The sequence below is a fragment of the Dermacentor silvarum genome, chromosome 1 (assembly GCF_013339745.2).
Source record: "Dermacentor silvarum isolate Dsil-2018 chromosome 1, BIME_Dsil_1.4, whole genome shotgun sequence".
NCBI lineage: Eukaryota > Metazoa > Arthropoda > Arachnida > Ixodida > Ixodidae > Dermacentor > Dermacentor silvarum.
The window spans coordinates 445,490,564-445,510,578 of NC_051154.1; the positions used below are offsets into that span (position 1 = coordinate 445,490,564).

The following is a 20,015-nucleotide window of genomic DNA, read 5'->3' on the forward strand; positions in this document are numbered from 1 at the left end:
TCTCGTATTATTGCAACAGCTAACATTGGATAAGTAGGAATGACATTGTGTTGTACCTAATCCTTGTGCCTGTGACGCTATGTAACAACAACAACAAAAAAACCCTGATGGTATAGTGTCCCAGCTGTTATGTAACAAGCTTTAAAAATACAGATAATTTTACACAGATAAAACCAAGTGCAGGTTATTCAGAGTCCAGTTGAGAAATGGCCAGTAATTTATTAGCCCTTGGCACCTAAGTAGCTTTAGCTAACTCTTATAATTTAGTCATTTATCTGTTAGGGTGTTGATCAGGAAGTTGTATGATATATTAGAGTGACATGCTTCTAGCAAGGTCCACATCATGTTTCTTTTTTTTTTCTCGTGGAGAGAAGCCTGCAAGTATGAAAACTGCCATGCGTCAATGCACCCGTGTGCAAAAGGTTGCTGTGCCATCCAACAGTCTCAGCGGGGAAAGTTAACTGTTTTTTCTGGGGTTTTACGTGCCAAAACCAGTTTCGATTATGAGGCACGCGGGAAAGTAAACTGCTTGTCGCAGGCTAACCACTCGGAGCAGTGCATTTCTTTTATGTTGGTATTTCATAATATCGGGGAGCTGTTGGTGCATTGTGTTAAGAATATTTATGTTATTGTCAATGACAGGGCCAGCTTGCTTACCCACTAAGACAGTTTCAGGGCCCTGCAAATCCATGCACATGATCTTTTTCAAATTTCATGGGGTGGGGGGTCCATTGCTCAAAAAAATAAGCACACAATGTGTTCCTCGCTGGAAACGGTTTGTATTGGTGTCGCTTATGATGCTCATCTGCCAAATTAACATCTTGACAATTAGAACAAATAAAAAGTTGGCTCATTACTTTGCTTTGCTACTTGGATGACGTGCACCATGAATACTAGCACTTTTTCAACCAAACTCCAAAGAACATGCACTTTGTTTTGTTTGTGTTGACTGAACAGTAATTTACTGATGCAGAAGTACTTTTCTCTTTAGTGTCCCTTTAAGACCACGGTGGTCAGGACCAACACAGTTCGTTTGCCTCCCCCCCCCCTTTTTTTTCTTTAAATTAAAGTTTGTGTATGATGCACTCTGGTATAGCTGTTGAAAATGTTGCAATTATTGTTGACAAGCACCATTGTTGCACATACAGGAAAGTAATCAAGCCTTCGCTGTTTATTATTATGCATAATTTTCCCCCGCCTAGCTTGCAATGCCTACATCTGTAAAATTAGCAATGGCTTGAATATTAACAGCACTCTTGTCATTTTATGGCTGATATCTTGCAGGTGTAAACCTGCCTTAGAAGGTTGCATAGTTTGCTAAACATCTAACTTTAAAAACTGTGCACCAAGAGGCTTGCACCTTTTGGCCAGTTTGAATGTTGCCATCCCAAGTTATACCAAATGCAATCTGCATTTTTGCGTTGAAAGGGGTTTGTAATAATAAATGATTCATTGTTTATTGAGATTTGCAGGTGCTTGACTGTCTCCGATATGTCATAACACTGACTGTTGGTGGCGGTGGGTGCAACTGAAAACTTGCAAAGAATATAAAAACAATGACAAACTAATTCTTTAGTGTCATTCTACAGTTCCTGAGTTATGTTAACTTGTACCACTGATACTTTGACGTCATCAAAGCTGTGCCAGCTTGTTCACAATGTCTGCGCAGTTTGCTGTGGGCATTCACAGAGGTCACAAATATCTTATTCATGACATTTGTCTGTTGAATGTAGCCTGCACAGCTTAACAGGTTGCTTGTCGTTCTAGTGTCTATTATAATCTGTAATGAATATTTTTACTTTGTTCAAAGGCACTTATGACAAGGCAAAGAGGAGGGCCAAGAAGGCGGAATGCGAGTCGGCTGTGGACACCACGGAGCTGTCGGGTAGTTGCTAGTGTTTTTTGTTTTTTTATGCTCATGCTTATGTGAAAGGGGAAGGCAAACTCAGAGCAGGGTTACATTTACAGAGCAGTCGCTCTGCCAACTGGGCTGACCAGGAAGCTAGAGGTGACAGCTTCAGGCTAAAGTGGCAAGTCGAAGTGCATGCAACAAAGGTTACCAGGATACCGTACAGTCACTTCCAGATTAATATAACCTTGTGTTGACATGTGCTTGCCTCCTGCATAGCTCTCTATCTGTCCCCTAAAAATGGTGGTGTATGGTTGAGTATATTGGATCAAAATGTTCTTTCTTTTATTAGAGAACTTTTTTTAAGTAGCTGCATTCTTTTTCTTTTTTTAAAAATCTCCATGCTACTTAAACAGCCCACTTTTTCTTTTATGACTATACCTTTGCCTTGAAAATTTCTGAATTGTTGATTTAGTATATAGTGGCTCAAAAATAAATGTACGTGCATAAACATTTATTAGGCATTGAAGCTGGCCATGGTGAAGAGGGGCGTGCTGCTTCACCTCGACTGGAGCTACCTGTACCCCATAAGCTTTCCATAAAATAACCATGCAATGTGTTTAACTGACCAGCTCTGGTCTTTTATTAGGCTTCTCGAAACTAATGCGGTCACCATTAGGGTCGAACATGTGTGCGATGACCAGCCAAGTTTGAATTAATTTTAGGATTGGTATAACAGAAGTTGATCCCATAGAAATCTATAGGCTTCAGCAGGAACCTTTGAATGGAATGGAATATGCTGGAGTCAGCTTAGGAAGTAGGCTGTAGTAGCACTTTTATTTTGCATGTGGCTGGAAAGATTGTCAATGCGTTGCTGTACAGATCAATATGCACAAGTCGGCATTTGTTTTGGCCTATCTGAGCAATGAATTTCTAAAAGCAGATGGCACTGAAAAATAAACCGAGACCTTCTTGCGATTTGTGCATTAAAGCAGCACTGAACCACCCCTTGATCTTGGCAAGCAAACACGTTCTACATGTAGCGGGAGGAGCTAAGAAGCAGTCTGTAAAGATAGCTTTCCAGAGGGCTGCTCCTCACCATTTTTTTAAATGCTGGCTAGCTTCCAGTAGGCATTATGTGGTCAATTCTTTTGACAAATTACTTGTGTTCATACCCTGTCAGATTTATTAGAGAGAATTAGCAAGTGGGTAATCGACAATTGCCAATGCATCGCCACTCCTTTATCATTCTTAGAAGTTTTGTCTGATACCCATCTTGAAAAGTTACCATAAGTTTCCTTCGAAAAAGTAAAGGTGAGGTGTGATAGGCCTGTCATTGCTACTGGCACTGCCCCGGCCTAAGAGGGAAAGTAAATATTATCCTCCGAATGCCTTCGTTTATGAGGCCTTTTCAAACATTTTTTTTTAAATTGTATTCCTTGGAAAAATGCTGCACTCAACAGCAGAATGTGTTTCTCAAATCTGGAAAAGGGCTCTCCAGGGCCCCTTTAAAAGTAATTATCAAAGAGGCTACGTGCTAGAACTCTTCCAGGAGGGCAAGTTCAAGTTTGAAATGTTCGCAAGAAGTTTAGAGAGTTTCTATGATCTGAAGAATGGCCCATCGTATGCTGAGCTGTGATCCTTAGTCACACGCAAGTTTGGAAGGTGAATTTATAGGTTCTGAGGAGATGATGTGTGAGTTGCTTTACATTTTTACACAGCCCATAAAAGTCGAATAACTTCGAGGTTGCTTTCATTCTGCAGTTCATTCTTGACACCTAAACGTATGACAGAAATGTTATCTGTATCATTCTGCAAAAAAAAAGCTCTAGGCTTTCAAATTGGTACATTATTTGAAATGTCTCTCTCGCATCATTGAGTTTATGAAGAGAACATGTTCAATGGCTATCATAAGTGCCACAGGTATGGTGCAAAGTTTCTGCAGGCAGATTTTTTCCAATCTTGAGATGCTTAATCAAAAATGATGACGCGAGGATGTACAAGGTCTGTCTCAAAAGTTCTTGCCATATGTTTTAAAGAAATAATTTCGCTAACTTTCGGACATATTGTGGTCACCTTCAAAGTACCGTACTTTCCGGTGTATAAGACGCGCTTTTTTTCTGAATTTTTCGTCAGTGCGTCTTATAGAACGGTGCGAGTTATGTACGTTTTTTTCCCCGGGAAAACTGCCGTCAAAAACGCATTCGATGTTATGGCCACGCGAAGCGCGCTGGTTGACATAATTGCTGCAAGTTCTGTGCGCGCTATCGAGGTGCCGGGTTCTTCTTGTGATCGAGTTCCAGAGCGCTGTGCGATGAGGACTGAGCAGCAACGCAAGCGGCGGCAGGTCGACAGCGAGTCGGCCGACCCCGAATTCGTTGCATCTGCAGATCGCTGTCACGATACAGCGCGCGCCGCTGTGCAAACTACGCAGTTGCTACCAGCATACAAACCGCCACCCCCCTCCCTCCCGCGCTGCCTTCCTCCCTTGTGCGCGATTCGGCTCACCGTCGGACGCTTTCACTCGCACATACAGGGTATGGCGCGCGGAGACGATGTTATCGCCCTTGGACTTTATACGGAACATCGCGGCAACCACGACGGCAGAAATGCGCCTGGAGCAGAAATATATGGTACCCTTACTACAGTGAACTAGAAGCACCCTTACGCTTGCGCGTGACCCACGTTCACGGAAGAAACGTCACAATTTTTTTAAATTGCTTATCGAACGAAGAGGTGCGTCTTATACACCGGTGTGACTTATTTGCGTTTTTTTCTGGAAAAGTTGCCAGTTTGAGGGGTTGAGTCTTATAAAAGATGCGACTTACAGACCGGAAAATATGGCACTCCCCATTAGACACAATACAATGGTTCCACCTCTCCTATTGCTGGAAGCACCCTTGAAAGTATTTAAATACCTATGAATTTTTGTCACCGAGACCTGTGCAAATCCTGATACTTTGCATTTACCAGAGTGCTCTGAAACAACCAAATATGCCATAAATGTACCGCTTCTGCTGTGAAGTAAATAATTCTGTGTTTCAGCGATGCTGCTGCGGGTGCAGCTGGAGGTGCGGCAGCAGAACAGGGACGTCCTGCATGAGCTGCAGCAGCTGAGGCATGAAGTACGGGTCGTGTCTGAGAGGCTGGATGAAACAGCCTCTCGACAAGACCCGTGCAGTGTCTCAGCCTGCCTTGTCGACGGTAGCCTCCAGTTCTTCCTCGGCTACCTGCCGGCAATATTAAAGAAGTAGAGGCAGCGTGCGGGATGAGGCTGTGGCTGCCACCTTGGTTTGTACTGCCCTTTTATTTGTAATTATAAGGCTATGTAACATGTGGAAGTTCTGTGCTGTTTCATGAAACATGGTGTGGGTTCTATGTGAAGGAACTTTGCATCGCACACACTAAAGAGCTCATGGAAATAATTAATTCCCTGCTGTATAGTTTCTAATGACATATTTGGACTGGACCTTAGTTTCTTTAACATGCATCTAAATCTAAGCTTACACTAGTGTTCTTGCAATGAGACCTCATCGAAATGTGACCCTGACTGCCAGAATCAAACCTTTGACCTCGAGCTCAGCACCGCAACGCCATAGGCACTGAGCTACCATAGTGGCTTGCTGAATCGGTGATTTCCAACAGCTCTCCGTAGAGATACATTCATGAAGCAGGAGTAAATCGTTAAGTTAATAAAAATCTATTGCTGATATAAAATGCAAACTGTGGCAGCTTTCTATAGAAGGACACAATGCAGAGCACTTGTGAATAAATTCTTTTTGTTGGAAGAGTTGGCACATCGTGAATGATAAATAGCAGTGCAAACAAGTGGGACACAGTACAGGAAAAGGGGTGCAATGATGTTCTGTATATACTGTATTTACCTCATTTTAATCTACAGTTTTGTTTTCTAGATAATAGAGTTTGAAAATTGCATTGCAATTGGATATGTAATGAAAACTACATTTGCAGCAAGTCTAGTGTACCTGTTGTCGAATTGCCTCATTGCACTAACATTTTTTTTCTTGTGCTACAAGCCCATGAAGCAAACTCCTAAACTATCCAGTTTCATGCAATGGTTCAAAGCATTTTCTAGAGCACTAGCAATTACTTAAGATTGTAAACCCACATACCCTGTGGCCCCTGTTACTTTTTATTCCACTACTCTGATTTTTCTGTGCTTTGTTTTATCTGCTACTATGCTACATTATGTAAGAGAATTTATGCTCTTCAGATTGAATAAGTGAAATACCCTATTTACTTATGTAATGGACGCGCTCGCATAATGAACGCACCCCCAACTTTCGTCGTCAAAATTTAAATTTTTTTTCTCCCGTGTTATAAACGCACCCTGAACTTGCTGCCGTGAAGTAGGAGAGACACAGCACGATTCGGCGTCCGATATGGCATTCAGTGGGTACGATTGTATCAGATGCCGAATTGTACGTGTCTCCTACTTTTATTGCGGTAGCAATCATATGGACACTCCAGGTGCATTTTTGAAGTCGGCGCCAACGATCGTGGCTTTATCCCGCGTTGGGGGGAAGAAAGCGGGTAGCAAACGCGCCATATTTCGTCGTGTGCATGGCGCTGCTGGGAGGGGAGGGAGGCGGCACAGCAACTGCACATTGCACGGCCGTGCGCGCCCTATCTTGAAAACGATCTGCGTCGGAGGCTGAGTCTAGGTGCGACGGCGGCTTATACTTTTGAGCGTACTCCGTTATCGCCGCTCAGTTTGCGTTGAAGCGATACATGGCATGAAGGTCACTTCGCTCGCTGTTGCTGCAGCGCTTCCTCACACCAGCATTTCGACAGTGAGTGTCCGCGGTCATCGAGTGCGATTGGTTCATGTTTGCCTTTGCGCGCTGACACCATGCTGGTTAAATTACTTTGGAAGTTTATACGGGCAATAGAACTACTATCCTTACTTTGTATAGCTCTCTGCGCATTTGCTATCGCAATCGATGGTTCGCCTTTCGGACGAAACTGCGGCTTTCTTTAGAGGTGGCCGCGGAAAAACAAATCGTTCAAACTTTTACCCTGCATAATAAACGCACCCCCCAACTTTCGCATATTTTCTAGGAAAAAAAAGGGCGTTCATTATGCGAGTAAATACGGTATTGTAATGGGGGTACCCCATTTTCCATGCCTTAATGACAAGGGTTGGGAAAGTCGGTCAAATTGCGAACAGCTCGAACCATTGCATTGAACATTCATGGCAAAAACAGATGCTGGCCATAGAGAGAACACGGCCCCCGTGAAGGGGAAATAGCATTGTTTAATGTTTTTTCACCTTGGTTGCCATCCGTTTTGTTTTTTGACATGATTTTTCCCACCCAGTTTAAACCCACAATAAATGTAATGCAGACCAAAATAGTGTTGTTGAAGGGGTTATATGTTCTGCCTTCCCCATGAAGCCTTGTTCACTGACATAGTCGTTGGCCATATGTCTGTTGTAGCTGAATGAAATCAGTAATAGTCAGTGAACAAGGCTTCTGTGTAGAAGCCGAAACATCCTTTCGACAAGCAAGTCGAAGCAAGTGTCAAACCTTCCGATGTCTTACGTGGTTGCCTTCTGTGCCATGATGTTATGAGAGGGAGAAAGCTGAACGAAACCTGGCTGTAGAAAAACTAGTATAAATTATGTATTTAGTGCACTCTGGGGTTTTCCAGTATATTTCTGGGGTTTTAGAGTCCGGCACCTTTATGTAAAGGGACAGACAAATGCTCAGAACATGAATTGAGAAAACCACTTGTGGAAAAATGACCTATCCTACTGGTTAAAATAAGCCATGTTTTCTCATTAAACGTGGATTTATATTTTTAATTCTTCCCCAAAAGTTGCGAAAAATGACCCTTGGCGCCCCACATGGCAAAAACATGAAGATGCATAAGTGGCCCGAAGAGGAGGGAAAACTGGAACAACTTGGTATTGATTCATGGTAAATAAGGAACAGCGCACTGAAAACGTAGACGAAGGGAGACTTGACACACCACAAGTGCTGACTTTCAACTGGAAAACTTATTGAATGAATGAGTTTATGAACACTTGAACTGTGCATGCACTTGCAAGGCAGTGAACAATTCATGACATGCACTCGTGGTGATACTAAACACGAATCGAATTAAAAAAAAAAACAACACACTGCTCGACTGTCAACGATTTGTGTGGTCTAAAAAGGAAATGTCTCTTTCTTGGAAGACTATTGTAGGCTGACTAATGCAACCTGGTCCTGCTTTTTGTATTCTATAGGCCTCGTAAATTTCATGAGTCAAATGGTCTGTGTGGCAAAAAAGAATATCGGTCTGAGAGAATTCTGCAGTGCACCCGAATTGCCAAATGCGAGGCGCAAACAGTGCATTTTGGTGCTCCCTGATACGCACGTTTACACACTGCCCTGATTGTCCCACGTACACTCGGCAACAGGTGAGGGGGATGCTGTACACGATTGCAGTGGCGCAAGGCACATGCATATTAGTGTGCCTTACAGGGCAGACATTTTTTTGCATTTGCACCTTTCTCCACACATTTTGTAACTGCTGCGCAGATGCTACCCACTTTCTGGCTGAAAAAAACAACAAATCTATGCCATGCCACGATCGCCCCCGCCTCCCTCCACCCCTTTTTTTGTTTCAACCTGTACGAACACTAGTGTCCATAGCATGCTTCAATTCTTGCACGAACTTTCCACAAGACAGCATGCTATTGGCATCTTGTGGAAAGCTTGTGCGAAGAGTAAAGTTTGGAGAGTAAAGATGCGGCACCAAGAAGCAAGCCGTTAGCCATACATCCACTAGCGTTTGCACAGGTTGAAGGGGGGGGGGGGGTCGTGGCATGGCATAGATTTGTTTTGTTCTTTTCAGCCAGAAAGAAAGTAGGTAGCGTCTGCCCTGTAAGGCACACTAACATGTGTGTGCCTTGCGCCACTGCAATAGTGTACAGCATCCCCCTCACCTGTGGCCGAGTGTACGTGGGACAATCGAGGTGGTGTGCAAATGTGGGCCTCAGGGAGCACCAAAATGCACTGTTTGTGCCTCGCATTTCGCAATGCATTGCCGTAACTGCGGGTGCACTGCAGAATTCTCTCGGACCGAGATACTTTTTTGCCACACAGACCAATTGAAGCATGAAATTTGCGAGGCCTATAGAATACAGAAAGCAGGACCAGGTTGCATTAGTCAGCCTGCAATAGTCTTCCAAGAAAAAATTTCCTTTTTAGACCACGCAAATCGTTGACAGCGGAGCAGCGCGATGGTTTTTATTTTTGTTAATTCATTATTTTTTAGTATCACCTGATCTAACCACGAGTGCATGTCATAAATTGTTCACTGCCTTCCAGGTGTATGTGCAGTTCAACTGTTCATAAATTCGTTCATTCAATAAACTTACCAGTTGAAAGTCCGCACTTGTGGTGTGTCTACGTCTCCCTACGCTTTCAGGACACTGTTCCTTATTTACCATGAATAAGAGGCCTATCACATGGCTTTCTATTATTGTATGGGGTTGGTGGTATTCTTATTAGTATTGAAATGCAGTCCACATTTTCTGTTATTTTTTTACCTTGCAATATGCTGATAAGCCTTCGTTTAAGGTGAAAGTGGCACTGCCTTTGTTTTTGATGAGTTGCTTGGTAAGTCTATCGACAGAATAATAACGGGCATCAGGCAGCCATGATGTAGGCGTATACTTGGGGGAAAAACGCTGTACAAACGTAAGAAGGTCTGTACGACAATGCAAGCTTGTTGTACCAGCTTTATGTTTTCAAAAGTGGTTGAAAAGGCCAAAATGTGAGCAGTTAACTGCAGTTCCCCTCATCCTGTGAAAGCAGAATGATGGGCTGCTTTCACAATTTGCAAAGCTGCAGGTGCAAACATTGCTGAGGGTTAGCTTTTGGTTACCACAAAACTAGGTCTTTGAAAACTGGTTGTCAGTCCCTTTAACGCAAAATGTGAAGGTCTGAAAATACCATGTCGGTATGCCTTTAAGCTGTTTTGTGCCACACATACGTAGATCTGACTTTCCTGCACTCTAATGTCACATCCCCTAATTATGCATTGGGAACTTGCATGGGAGTAGAATTGGTGCACTTATAAATGATAGTGAAAGCTTGGAGAGGTAGTTACTATGAAACATGGTTACTGTGCTAAGGTTTAGAAAACACAAACATGAAATGCACAGAACAGACAAGACCTGATGCACTTCGTGTTTGTGTTTCTTCCAGTAACGCTTAGGTGTTGTGGAGCACATTTACAATTAAAGGGCATTGCATCACAAACCTCTTCCAGCAAAAATGTTTTGCTTTGCACTCAGCTAAAAATTCACTTCACTTAGCAATAAATTATATTCTGGTAGTATTGGTAGATTTTTCAACTTGAAAACATTGCCACATACAATGCTCATTTCCAAATCTCTGGCAATTTTTGTCTTTTGCAGCGCAAGTACCTCCTGCAAATAGGAGGGAAGTCATTGCGCGAGGTGGCATCGAATGCCATGGAGGCTGTAATGACGCACCCCGTCCAAGTGCTTTACAGCTTTCATAGCAGGAAGGGGAAGAGGGCATTCATCAATTTGAAGTTATGCCAGATAGTCACAGGTAAAGCTTCCTTAGTCATCCTTTTGCATTGTTGAAGTATTTTGTATACAGCCAAACTCCTCTACAGCGAAATGGCTTGCATAACAAGAGATTGTCCTTGCCAAAATCCTGTCTTTCATATGAATTGTCAACTTCTACAACGAAGAAATTTAGGCGTCCCTGTTGGCTGATTTCATTTTTTACTATGAAAGCGACATACTCAGCCACCACTGGCCTTGCAGAAATTGCGAAAGTGTGCTCTACATTAGCACCAATGGCAGCTTAGGTGAATTGCTTGACGAGCATGCTGATGAATTGCATCATACCAGGCAGCTTACACGTTTAGCATCAGCGGGTGAGACAGTTGAATATGTCTCGGTTAGTAAAGACATGGTGTGATCATCACTGATGATGTTAACGCTATGTTAGGGTGGAAAAACAGCAATGTCAACGAAGGCAACAGGGATGAAGATCCTGTAAATGGATCAAGAATTTTCATGGTGGGGAAGGCGATAGCAGCATTTAATTATCCACAGGAATACTTTGCGTATCCTGCATTTCGCCGCTGAGCATGCTGTGAACCTCGATTCAATAACGTTGGCTGCGGTTGCAAATTCTGTCAGATAAACTGTGTGCTAAAGACTTAGCAACTTATTTCACTAAGTCTCTTGAGTTCATGTTAAGGTTTTCTTTTGTTGAATGTGTTTGCCTGCTCTATTGTGGGTGATCTTTACAGTGCATGTTGTATGGACTAATTGTGGTCTTTGTATGGTTGTGTGCAGATGTCATCTGTGCGAAAGGGGGGGGGGCGACCTGACAGAAGCACAGGACTTCATTAAGAGATGGTTGCCAGGGTCTGTGGACAGGGGTGGTGGCAGGAAGAGGTGTTTCGCAGAAACGCTTGCAGCAGAGAAGCCCTATGATCCCTCCCTTTGGGGCAGGAATCATTGCCGGCCCACTGCTGCCCTCTCCCTGCCCCACCCTAGCCCTCAGGTCCCTGGCCATTTCACTGTCGGCTCCTCCTGTCCGGCTGCTGCTGCTTCTGCTGCAGCCCCTGCTCCTGCAGTCCCTGCCGCCCCTGCCCTCCTCCTGCTGCTACCCCTGGAGCTGAGCACCCCTACTGATGCCTGCATCAGTTCAAGAATTGTATTCTAAATAGTATTCTAAATAAATTATATTTTCGTTTATGCTTTGCGTGTGTCTGCAGGAAGTTTCCTTCCCGCACTTATTTCCATAACGTTTCCTTCGCTACTAATTGTATACGCAGTAAGCTAGCATATAAGCAACAGAATGGCCGAGTACAGGCTATGCTTGAAAAACATTGGATGCAAAATGGCTGAGCACTGGATAATCTGGAAACGCGTTGGATACAGAATGGCTGAGCACTGGATATTCTGGAAACGCATTGGATACAAGATGGCTGAGCACTGGCTATTCTGGAAACGCATTGGATACAAAATGGCTGAGCACTGGATATGCTGGAAACGCGTTGGATACAAGATGGCTGAGCACTGGCTATTCTGGAAACGCGTTGGATACAAAATGGCTGAGCACTGGATATGCTGGAAACGCGTTGGATACAAAATGACTGAGCACTGGATATGCTGGAAACGCGTTGGATACAAAATGGCTGAGCACTGGATTCTTAAAATACACTGGATACAGAATGGTTGAACACTGGCTCTATGCTCGAACTACATTGGATACTACAATGGCAAACTGTACGGCCAATCTTGGCTCGAACAGTGGGTGGACATTGGATCGGGTTGCACTTTGCCATGATGCCAGGATTGGGCCAAAGTTCGTACCAATTTCTGCGAGCATTGGACCATGCTTGGCCCAGTGCTGTCGTGCTGCCTGGGTATGCCCATTAAAATCTCCCGCTATTAGAAATGGTTCTGGTAGCTGGTCCAAAATCAGTTCTAAATCTCTATTAGTGGAATGCGTGTGTGGAGGATTGTATAGGGAGCAGATGATAATGGTTTTATGTGCTACAATGGTGACAGCAGTGGCTTCTATGTGGCTATTAACGGTCACTGCTCTGGATGTAATACCGTGTTTGACAACAGCCACACCGCCCTACAGCCGGTTAGCCTGAGTACAGTCACGCCGTACAAGAGGGAAGCCTTTTACGATGTTAATGTTTTTATTGCTTAAGTTTGTTTCCTGTAGGCACAAAGCCACAGGGGAGAATTCATTCAGTATATCTCTTATGTCACCTAAGTTGCATAATAGTCCTCTGCAATTCCAGTGGATAATAAAAGCCATTTTAAAACTGAAAGGTAAAAAATGGCATTACGACTGAATAAGATATGTTAGGTGACATAGATGTGGAGAAGGCTAATATAAAGGAGTGGTAACCTTTAGGGTTATCACTTTCTTAATTAGTGTGGTTATTGGGACTTTTTCCCTGTTTGCGCGCTCGAGAGAGCACTTGTCCTTCGGCGTCGACCACACCGGGTTTTTTGAGTCGACCTCCATCGCTCTCCCTGAGGCGCTGGAGGACCGAGAATTGGGCGCCGAGACACGTGTCCCGGGCCTTGGGGTTCGATTGATTTTAGGGCCCAGCGGGACTGGTGTCTGCGGGTCCTTCGAAGAGAAGAGGATGGAGCAGCGCTGACTGCTTCCACCAGGGGGGCGGGTGGGGTCACTGCAGGACCAGTGTGGGCCCGCAGGACTCCCGAGGCCTCTGTGACGCTGCCCCCACCTGCGTCACATCGGCATAACTTCTTCTCGAAAGGTAAGACAGTCGCTTTCTTGCTTCATAGAACGAGATTTTTTGATGATGATGATTGTTGGAGTTTAGTGGCGCAAGGGCCAGGTATGACCAAAGAGCGTCATGACAGTATTAGTTCGCAGTGAAGTGATGAAGAACGAGATTTTTTCTTTCACAGTTAGTGCAATTACTTCTTTTTCTTTTTTCCAGCAAGGGCAGGACCGCGAATAAGCTGCATGGTCCCCTTTGCAGTTTACACAGTGTAGAGAAGAAGTGCAATTGTCAGATTGGTGATCATTTGAAATTCAAATTTATTTACCAGACAATAAGCTGGAAAGTCAACTAGGCTAAAAGCCGTAAAAATGGCTTGACAGGGCCCAGGTGACAGTTACATGGCAGCAGCTGTACAAGATGCGCAGGTTGAGATGGTAGATACGCTGTGACAAAGGTAAAGTGAAAAGAAGTAGATTATACAACACATAAATCACACAAATGCACCTAAAATTACAATGCACAAAGAAATGGATATGGAAATTTACGAGTAACAATATATTTATCAGTCACACAAATTTGAGCTGCATTTGAGCTGCATTTAGCACAGGTTGTTTGTCCTCGGCGTGCGTGTGAAGCATGTCCAAACCTTTGACACTTCAAACATTGTCTGGGGTTCGGGATATATGGTCTGACATTTACTTTTACATATCCTGCACTGAGAGAGGTAGGCATTTCGCTTGTTCCAAAGGTGAGTATAACATGTTTTGTCGGAATGTCTTGATCATTTCTGTGGATGACAATTCTTTGTACTTTGGTCATGTTTTGTTCCTGGAAACCCTCCAGTAGTTCTTCTTCGCTCAAGCCAAGGAAGTCCTCCTCGGATATCACACCCCTGCTTGTATTTAGACTTCTGTGGGCTGAAATTGTAACTGTGGCATCACCAATACTGTCAAGTTCCAAGAGCTTTTGTACTTGATTTTTATCATTTAGTTCTAGGAGGAGGTCCCCGCTAGACATTTTTGAGGCTTTACATGTCGGTCCAATTTTGTCTTTTAGGCACTTGGCCACCAGGAAAGGAGAGAGCTTTCTCACGGGTGTGTCGTTTTCACTATGGACTACCTGGTACTTGGGGAATGCGGGGATGTTGCTCCGAAAGGAGAACTGGAACGTTGCTTCGGTGCGGCCTCTTTTCAGAGGCCGATCATAGACAATAGAGGTTTGCGCTGCCATAAGAAGGTGTGCATGTTCGGCAACAGCGCCGACAGCCCACCACGGAGCCCAACGAGGGGACGCGGCAGAGCTTGTACAGAAGTCTGCACGACACCAGTCGTACGCCACTACTATAACCAAATATGGTGTACCCAAGGTAGGATAGCCACACACGGTTAACCCTTGCCGCCAGCGAAAAAAGAAAGTAAACGGAACAGAGAAGAAGACAGGAAAGACAAAAAAGTGTGAGAGAGAGACGCAGATTTGAGGAGAGAGAGACAGGAAAAGTCGACTGCCGATTTCCTCCAGGTGGGTCAGTCTGGAGGTGCCGTCTACGCGAAGCGGAGGCCAAAGGGGTGTGTTGCCTCCGCCGAGGGGCCTTAAAGGTCCGAACACCCGGCATCGGCTCAAACCCCAGGATTCTCTTTTCCCCGGACACGGCTAAGCCACGCACGGCTAGACGCGGGAGGGTCCAACCCTCATTTGCTCGGGTACGTGGTGTCGCAAAACACCAAACGCCTGCTGACGCAGACGCCCCTGCGGGGACGAACTGATTGCTATCGGTGCCAAGTACGGGAGCATATCCGCGAGGACCGTGATTTTGCATCCCACGACGGTGTCTCGCAGAGTGTCCAAGTTGCAAACGAACTCTGAGAAGCGGTGATGCCTGAGATCCAGTCAGCGATGAAGGAAGGTCGCTGCTCGATGACCCTTGACATGTGGACTGACGGCTACAAGAAAGTAGCCTGTATCACTGCAATGGCGCGTTACGCAAGTGAGAAATGAGAACTAAGGAGCCTTGTTCTGTTCACTAGGGACTTTACTCCCGAGAAAAAAAACGGGATAACATGCATAAAAAGGTTGTAAGAAGGCGCGCGAAGTTGGGGATTGATGAAAGCATGTTAAGCAATGTGGTGTTCGTGACAGACCAGGGTGCCAACATAATTAGCGCGCTGCGTCCGTATGCCAAAATGAACTGCTGTACTCACGTCCTGAACACCATTCTTCGGAACGCATTTGATGACGAGTACCTCGCTCAGGAACTGCCCGACCTTATGGAGCAACTGCAAAAAGTGAAGGCTGTCGTGACTTTAATACCCCTGTCACACAGGACAACCTAAGTGCACTTTGAGCGAGTGCACTTCGCCCCAAGTGTCATTCGCACGCTGTCACACGGGCACGCGTAGTGACACTTGCTGCAAAGCGCACTCGCTGGCGAGTGCGTTCGCCAAACTCACTTCGCTCCGCCGAAGTGCGTAGTCTCGGCAACAAGGGCTCAGAAATAAATAAACTAATATCAAAAGCCAAGTCGGTAGTCTTTTTCAACTATTGTTTTCATTATTATGAATACTAATGCGCATTAAAACGTACATTACAACAAACATTACTAGTTCACTATTCTCGCTCTCAGGCTGTTGACGGCCACGGCCGCCGAGGGCATGCCAGAGCACATGCCGTGCAATGGCCGCGTCCGCTGCCGAGCAACATTAGCCGCGAGCGCCTCCTTCGGGGTCAATTAAGGGCTGCCAAAAGACGCTCCAAACACCCGTCAGTATCCGTGTCATCTGGAACGAAATCCACCATTTTGAATGCGCTCGCCTCGGATACGACGCCGTCTTGTCTTGGCTCGTGATGATTGATGGCGCTAATGTGATTGCAATGATTCACTTCATATGCACCTAAATTTTATTCTAAATTCTGTTTATATATATAATACGTTATTACTTAGCAAGTATTGCCTAAAATAACAAATATATGCTGTGCTACTGACTCACTCATCGCCATCACCATCATTTTCAAAGTGCACTTCTCTTTCTCATGTAGCAGCGCGCCGCCAAAGTGACACTTTGTGAGCCAAAGTGCACTTGCTCAAAGGGACACTAAATTTGCCAGTGTGACAGGGGTATAAAACAGAGTGGACTGACGAGCCAGCTACCACATGGTGTGTGCCAGGAGATATACACGCGGTGGAATTCGCAGCTCGCCATGATCAAGTTCGTGCTAACTCAGTACGATGCGATAGGGAACCTCCTGGATTCAAGGGGCAATCTACTCTTGGAAAGAAGACGCCAATGAGGCCTTGTTGGTGGAGGTCGTCGAATTCTTGGATCCCTTCAAGGAGGCCAGCGAAAATCTTGAGCAGGACAAAGCTGTAACGCTGCCCCTTGTATTGATGTACTGCACAAAACTGAAGAAGCACCTTACTCCTGCTTCGACAGACTCACAAGAAGTGTGCAAGCTCAAGTCGAGGACGCTAGAATTTCTTCAAATAAAAATGCCCATAGGAGAGCTACACAAAATCGCAACGTTCTTGTGGCCGCCTTTCCGCCATCTCCGCGTGCTTGATGAGCAGGAGAGGAAAACTGTTCACGATAGAGTACAAGAATTGCTGATTGATGTACATCTACGTTTTCCACAAGGAGAAACGAGCACAGACCAGCCGGATAATGCACCCCCAGCGAAAAGAATTTAAGGAGTGGCACGATGCTGCGGAAACTCAGCCAGCCGACAGTAACTTGACAGTTACCTTTGGGACAGTGACTCGTGTGAGGACATTGAGAAACTGCTTCAATGGTGGGTTGCCCAGTGTAGGAAATACTGTGGGCTTTCATTTCTTGCAAAAAAGTTCTTTGCATCCCATCCACGAGCGCCAGCAGCGAAAGCAATTTTAGTGCAGCTGGGTACGTACTCCAAGAAAGGAGCACCTGCTTGAAGCCATGATGATGATGATGATATTTGGTGTTTCGTGGCGCAAGGGCCAAATGTGGCCAAAGAGCGCCAAGACAATGAAAGATATGTTTGCCATGATCAGTGAGCTCCGATGATAGGATGCGATGTGGCTGTAAAGGGGCCTAAGAACAAATCGCGGTATAGAAGCGTAAAACATATATAGAATATAATTGTGGCAGTGACGTGTGGAATGACCTGTGAGTGGTGAATAGATTAGAAGTGGTCATGGTGCTAAAACTAAACATATAGAGTAGCACGACGCCTACTGAAGGCCTTTGTGGCCAAAGACTACGAGGCACGTGCTTTCTTTAATAAAATACTGCAGCAGCGGCCTCTCCAGAGAGGCCGTGCTACAAGTCACCTGGGTATATAACACGAAAGTTCTGTATATCTTTTAAAAATGCGATGATGTATTGGTATTTAAAAATAGGTTCGTTGCCCAAAAACATACAAGGATGTAATGGGAGATTTTGCCTGTGATGGTAATGGAAAATGTCTTTTCCTCTGAGGCTCCAGTTCAGGGCACTGCAAAAGGACATGAAGTACACTGAGCGGCTCGCCACATTCATCACAGACAGGGGGATCGCCACCGGACAATAAGTATGCGTGTGTACTGTATGTGTGTCCTATCCCGAGTCTGCAAAGTGTAACCTGTGTGCGGCGTGCCTTTGATTCTGGTGAACAATGAGCGAGATGAGGCTTGATAGTGTGTAATTTGTTGCCCGTTTCTCTGTCCCACAGACGTTGCCAGTAGGCCCTGACCTTTTTCTTAATAAAGGGTTTTAGGTCCATTACAGGAACGGCTATGGGTGAAGTGGCAGCGTCTGTATGAACTGATGTGGCTAGCTTGTCGGCCAACTCATTCCCTTCGATCTCGCGGTGCCCTGGCACCCAGCAGAGCACAATTTGCTGCTTGGATGCATACGCGGTGCAAATGGTGGAATAAAGAGTTATAATTACGGGGTTTCTGTGCCTACTTGAAGTGTTTAAACATTTCAACACGCTCAAAGAGTCAGTGTAAATGACTGCCTTGCGTATGTCTAGCTGTTTGATGTGTTTAACCGTCACCAGGATGGCGTAGACCTCCGCTGTAAAGATGGTTGTTTGGGTGTAGAACTCCCGCAGCAGAAAAGGACGGACCGACCGCCGCGTAAGACACGCCAGCGTGTGACTTTGAAGCGTCAGTAAAATATTCTGGACAAGAGTATGTGTGCTGCAATTCGAGGAAGTGCATACGGATATGTGCGACCGGCGCATGCTTTGTGACCTCAATGAAGGACAGATCACAGTCATCAGCTGCCACTTCCATGGCGGCAGCTCTACAGGAGGGGGCATGACATCGTGCTCATGGAGCGACACATCCATTTCTTCGGCATGACTTCTTACTCGCAGTGCGTAGGGCTCTCTCACGGAAGGGCGGTTCAGAAAGGTTAGGGCACTGGAGAGATCGTTTATAGTTGTGTAGGCAAGGTGCGTATTGTTTGAGTTCACTTTTAGGAAATATACAAAGGATAAGTAAGTTCTCTGTAGATGTAGCGATCATTCATTTGATTCGGCATAAAGGCTTTCTACGAGGCTTGTTCTGAACGCACCCGTAGAGAGGCGGATACCCAGATGGTGGACAGGGTCTAACATTTTCAAGGCGCTCGGCGTCGCGGAGTGATATATAATGGAACCATAGTCTATACGTGATCGAATGAGGCTCTTATATAGATTCAATAGACATCTTGTGTCACTACCCCACAGAGTGCGAGACAACACTTTCATGATGCTCATTGTCTTCAGGCACTTCTTTCTTAAATAATTTACTTTAGATGTGGGATAAACGTTAACTTCGCGTCCAGAATTAGGCCTAGGAATTTGTGTTCAGTTTTTACAGGTAGACCCTCACCCTGTATCTCGATGTTGGGATCAGGGTGCAGACCTCTCTTTCTGGAGAAGAGGACGCATGTGGACTTTTGTGGGTTAAGCCGAAAACCATTCTCGTCTGCCCACTTAGACAGTTTGTTCAGTCCAAGCTGAACCTGCCGCTCACAGATTGCAAGGTTACATGACGTGAAGCCTATCTGCACATCGTCGACATATACTGAATAAAATATGTTGCGTGGGATGTACAGACGCAGAAAGTTCATTTTTATGATAAAAGGGGTGCAACTAAGCACACCACCCTGTGGTACTCCAGTTTCCTGCACATATGGTCTTTCTTGATAGGGCATTACCCATACGAACACGGAATCTGCGGTTGGACAGATAACTTTCAATGATATTCAGCATAATGCCACGTATTCCAAAGCGTGCGAGGTCTCTTAGTATTCCGAATCGCCACATGGTGTCGTATGGTTTTTCCATATCAAGGAAAACAGACAGGAAGAATTGCTTGTGGTCAAAAGCCTCACGAATCTGAGCCTCTAGGCGTTTCAGATGGTCAGTGGTGGATCGGCCATCGTGGAATCCACACTGGTATGGGTCAAGCAGCTTGTTTGATTCTAGGAAATGTATCAGATGGCGGTTTATCATCTTCTCAAAGACTTTGCAGATGCAGCTTGTTAGAGTTATGGGCCGATAACTCGATACGGACGATGGATCCTTGCCCTGCTTCAGGATAGGGATTACTATGGCCTCTTTCCAGGCAGAGGGGATCTCGCCGGAGGTCCATATAGAGTTGTACAGGCAGAGAAGGGTTTTCTGTTTCAGAGGACAGGTTTTTCAACATTTCGTAGAGTATGCGGTCAGAACCTGGGGCAGATTGGTTGCAACAAGTGAGTGATGCTTGCAAATCTGCTAGGGAGAAAGGTAGGTTATATGGCTCGTTCCCAGTGCTCTAGCGGTCTAGTTTGTGTTTTTCTATTGCTCCTTTGTATTTTCTAAATGCTGGAGAATAGTGTGATGAACTGGACACATGTTCAAAATATGCACCCAGATGGTTCGCTTGGTCCTCCAGGCT

At 45.1% G+C, this 20,015-nt stretch overlaps 1 protein-coding gene across 1 annotated transcript in view; it reads left to right on the forward strand.

Annotated features, from left to right (window-relative positions):
• Positions 1 to 864: 864 nt before the first annotated feature.
• The window catches only part of LOC125942624 (polyketide biosynthesis protein ThaF-like), a 61,894-nt gene continuing 42,743 nt past the window's right edge, over positions 865 to 20,015 (forward strand). Inside the window, exon 1 of the mRNA XM_049660834.1 lies at positions 865 to 1,885. Within this exon, the coding sequence (XP_049516791.1) occupies positions 1,786 to 1,885 (100 nt within the window). The 5' untranslated portion in view covers positions 865 to 1,785. The remainder of the gene's footprint in view (positions 1,886 to 20,015) is intronic.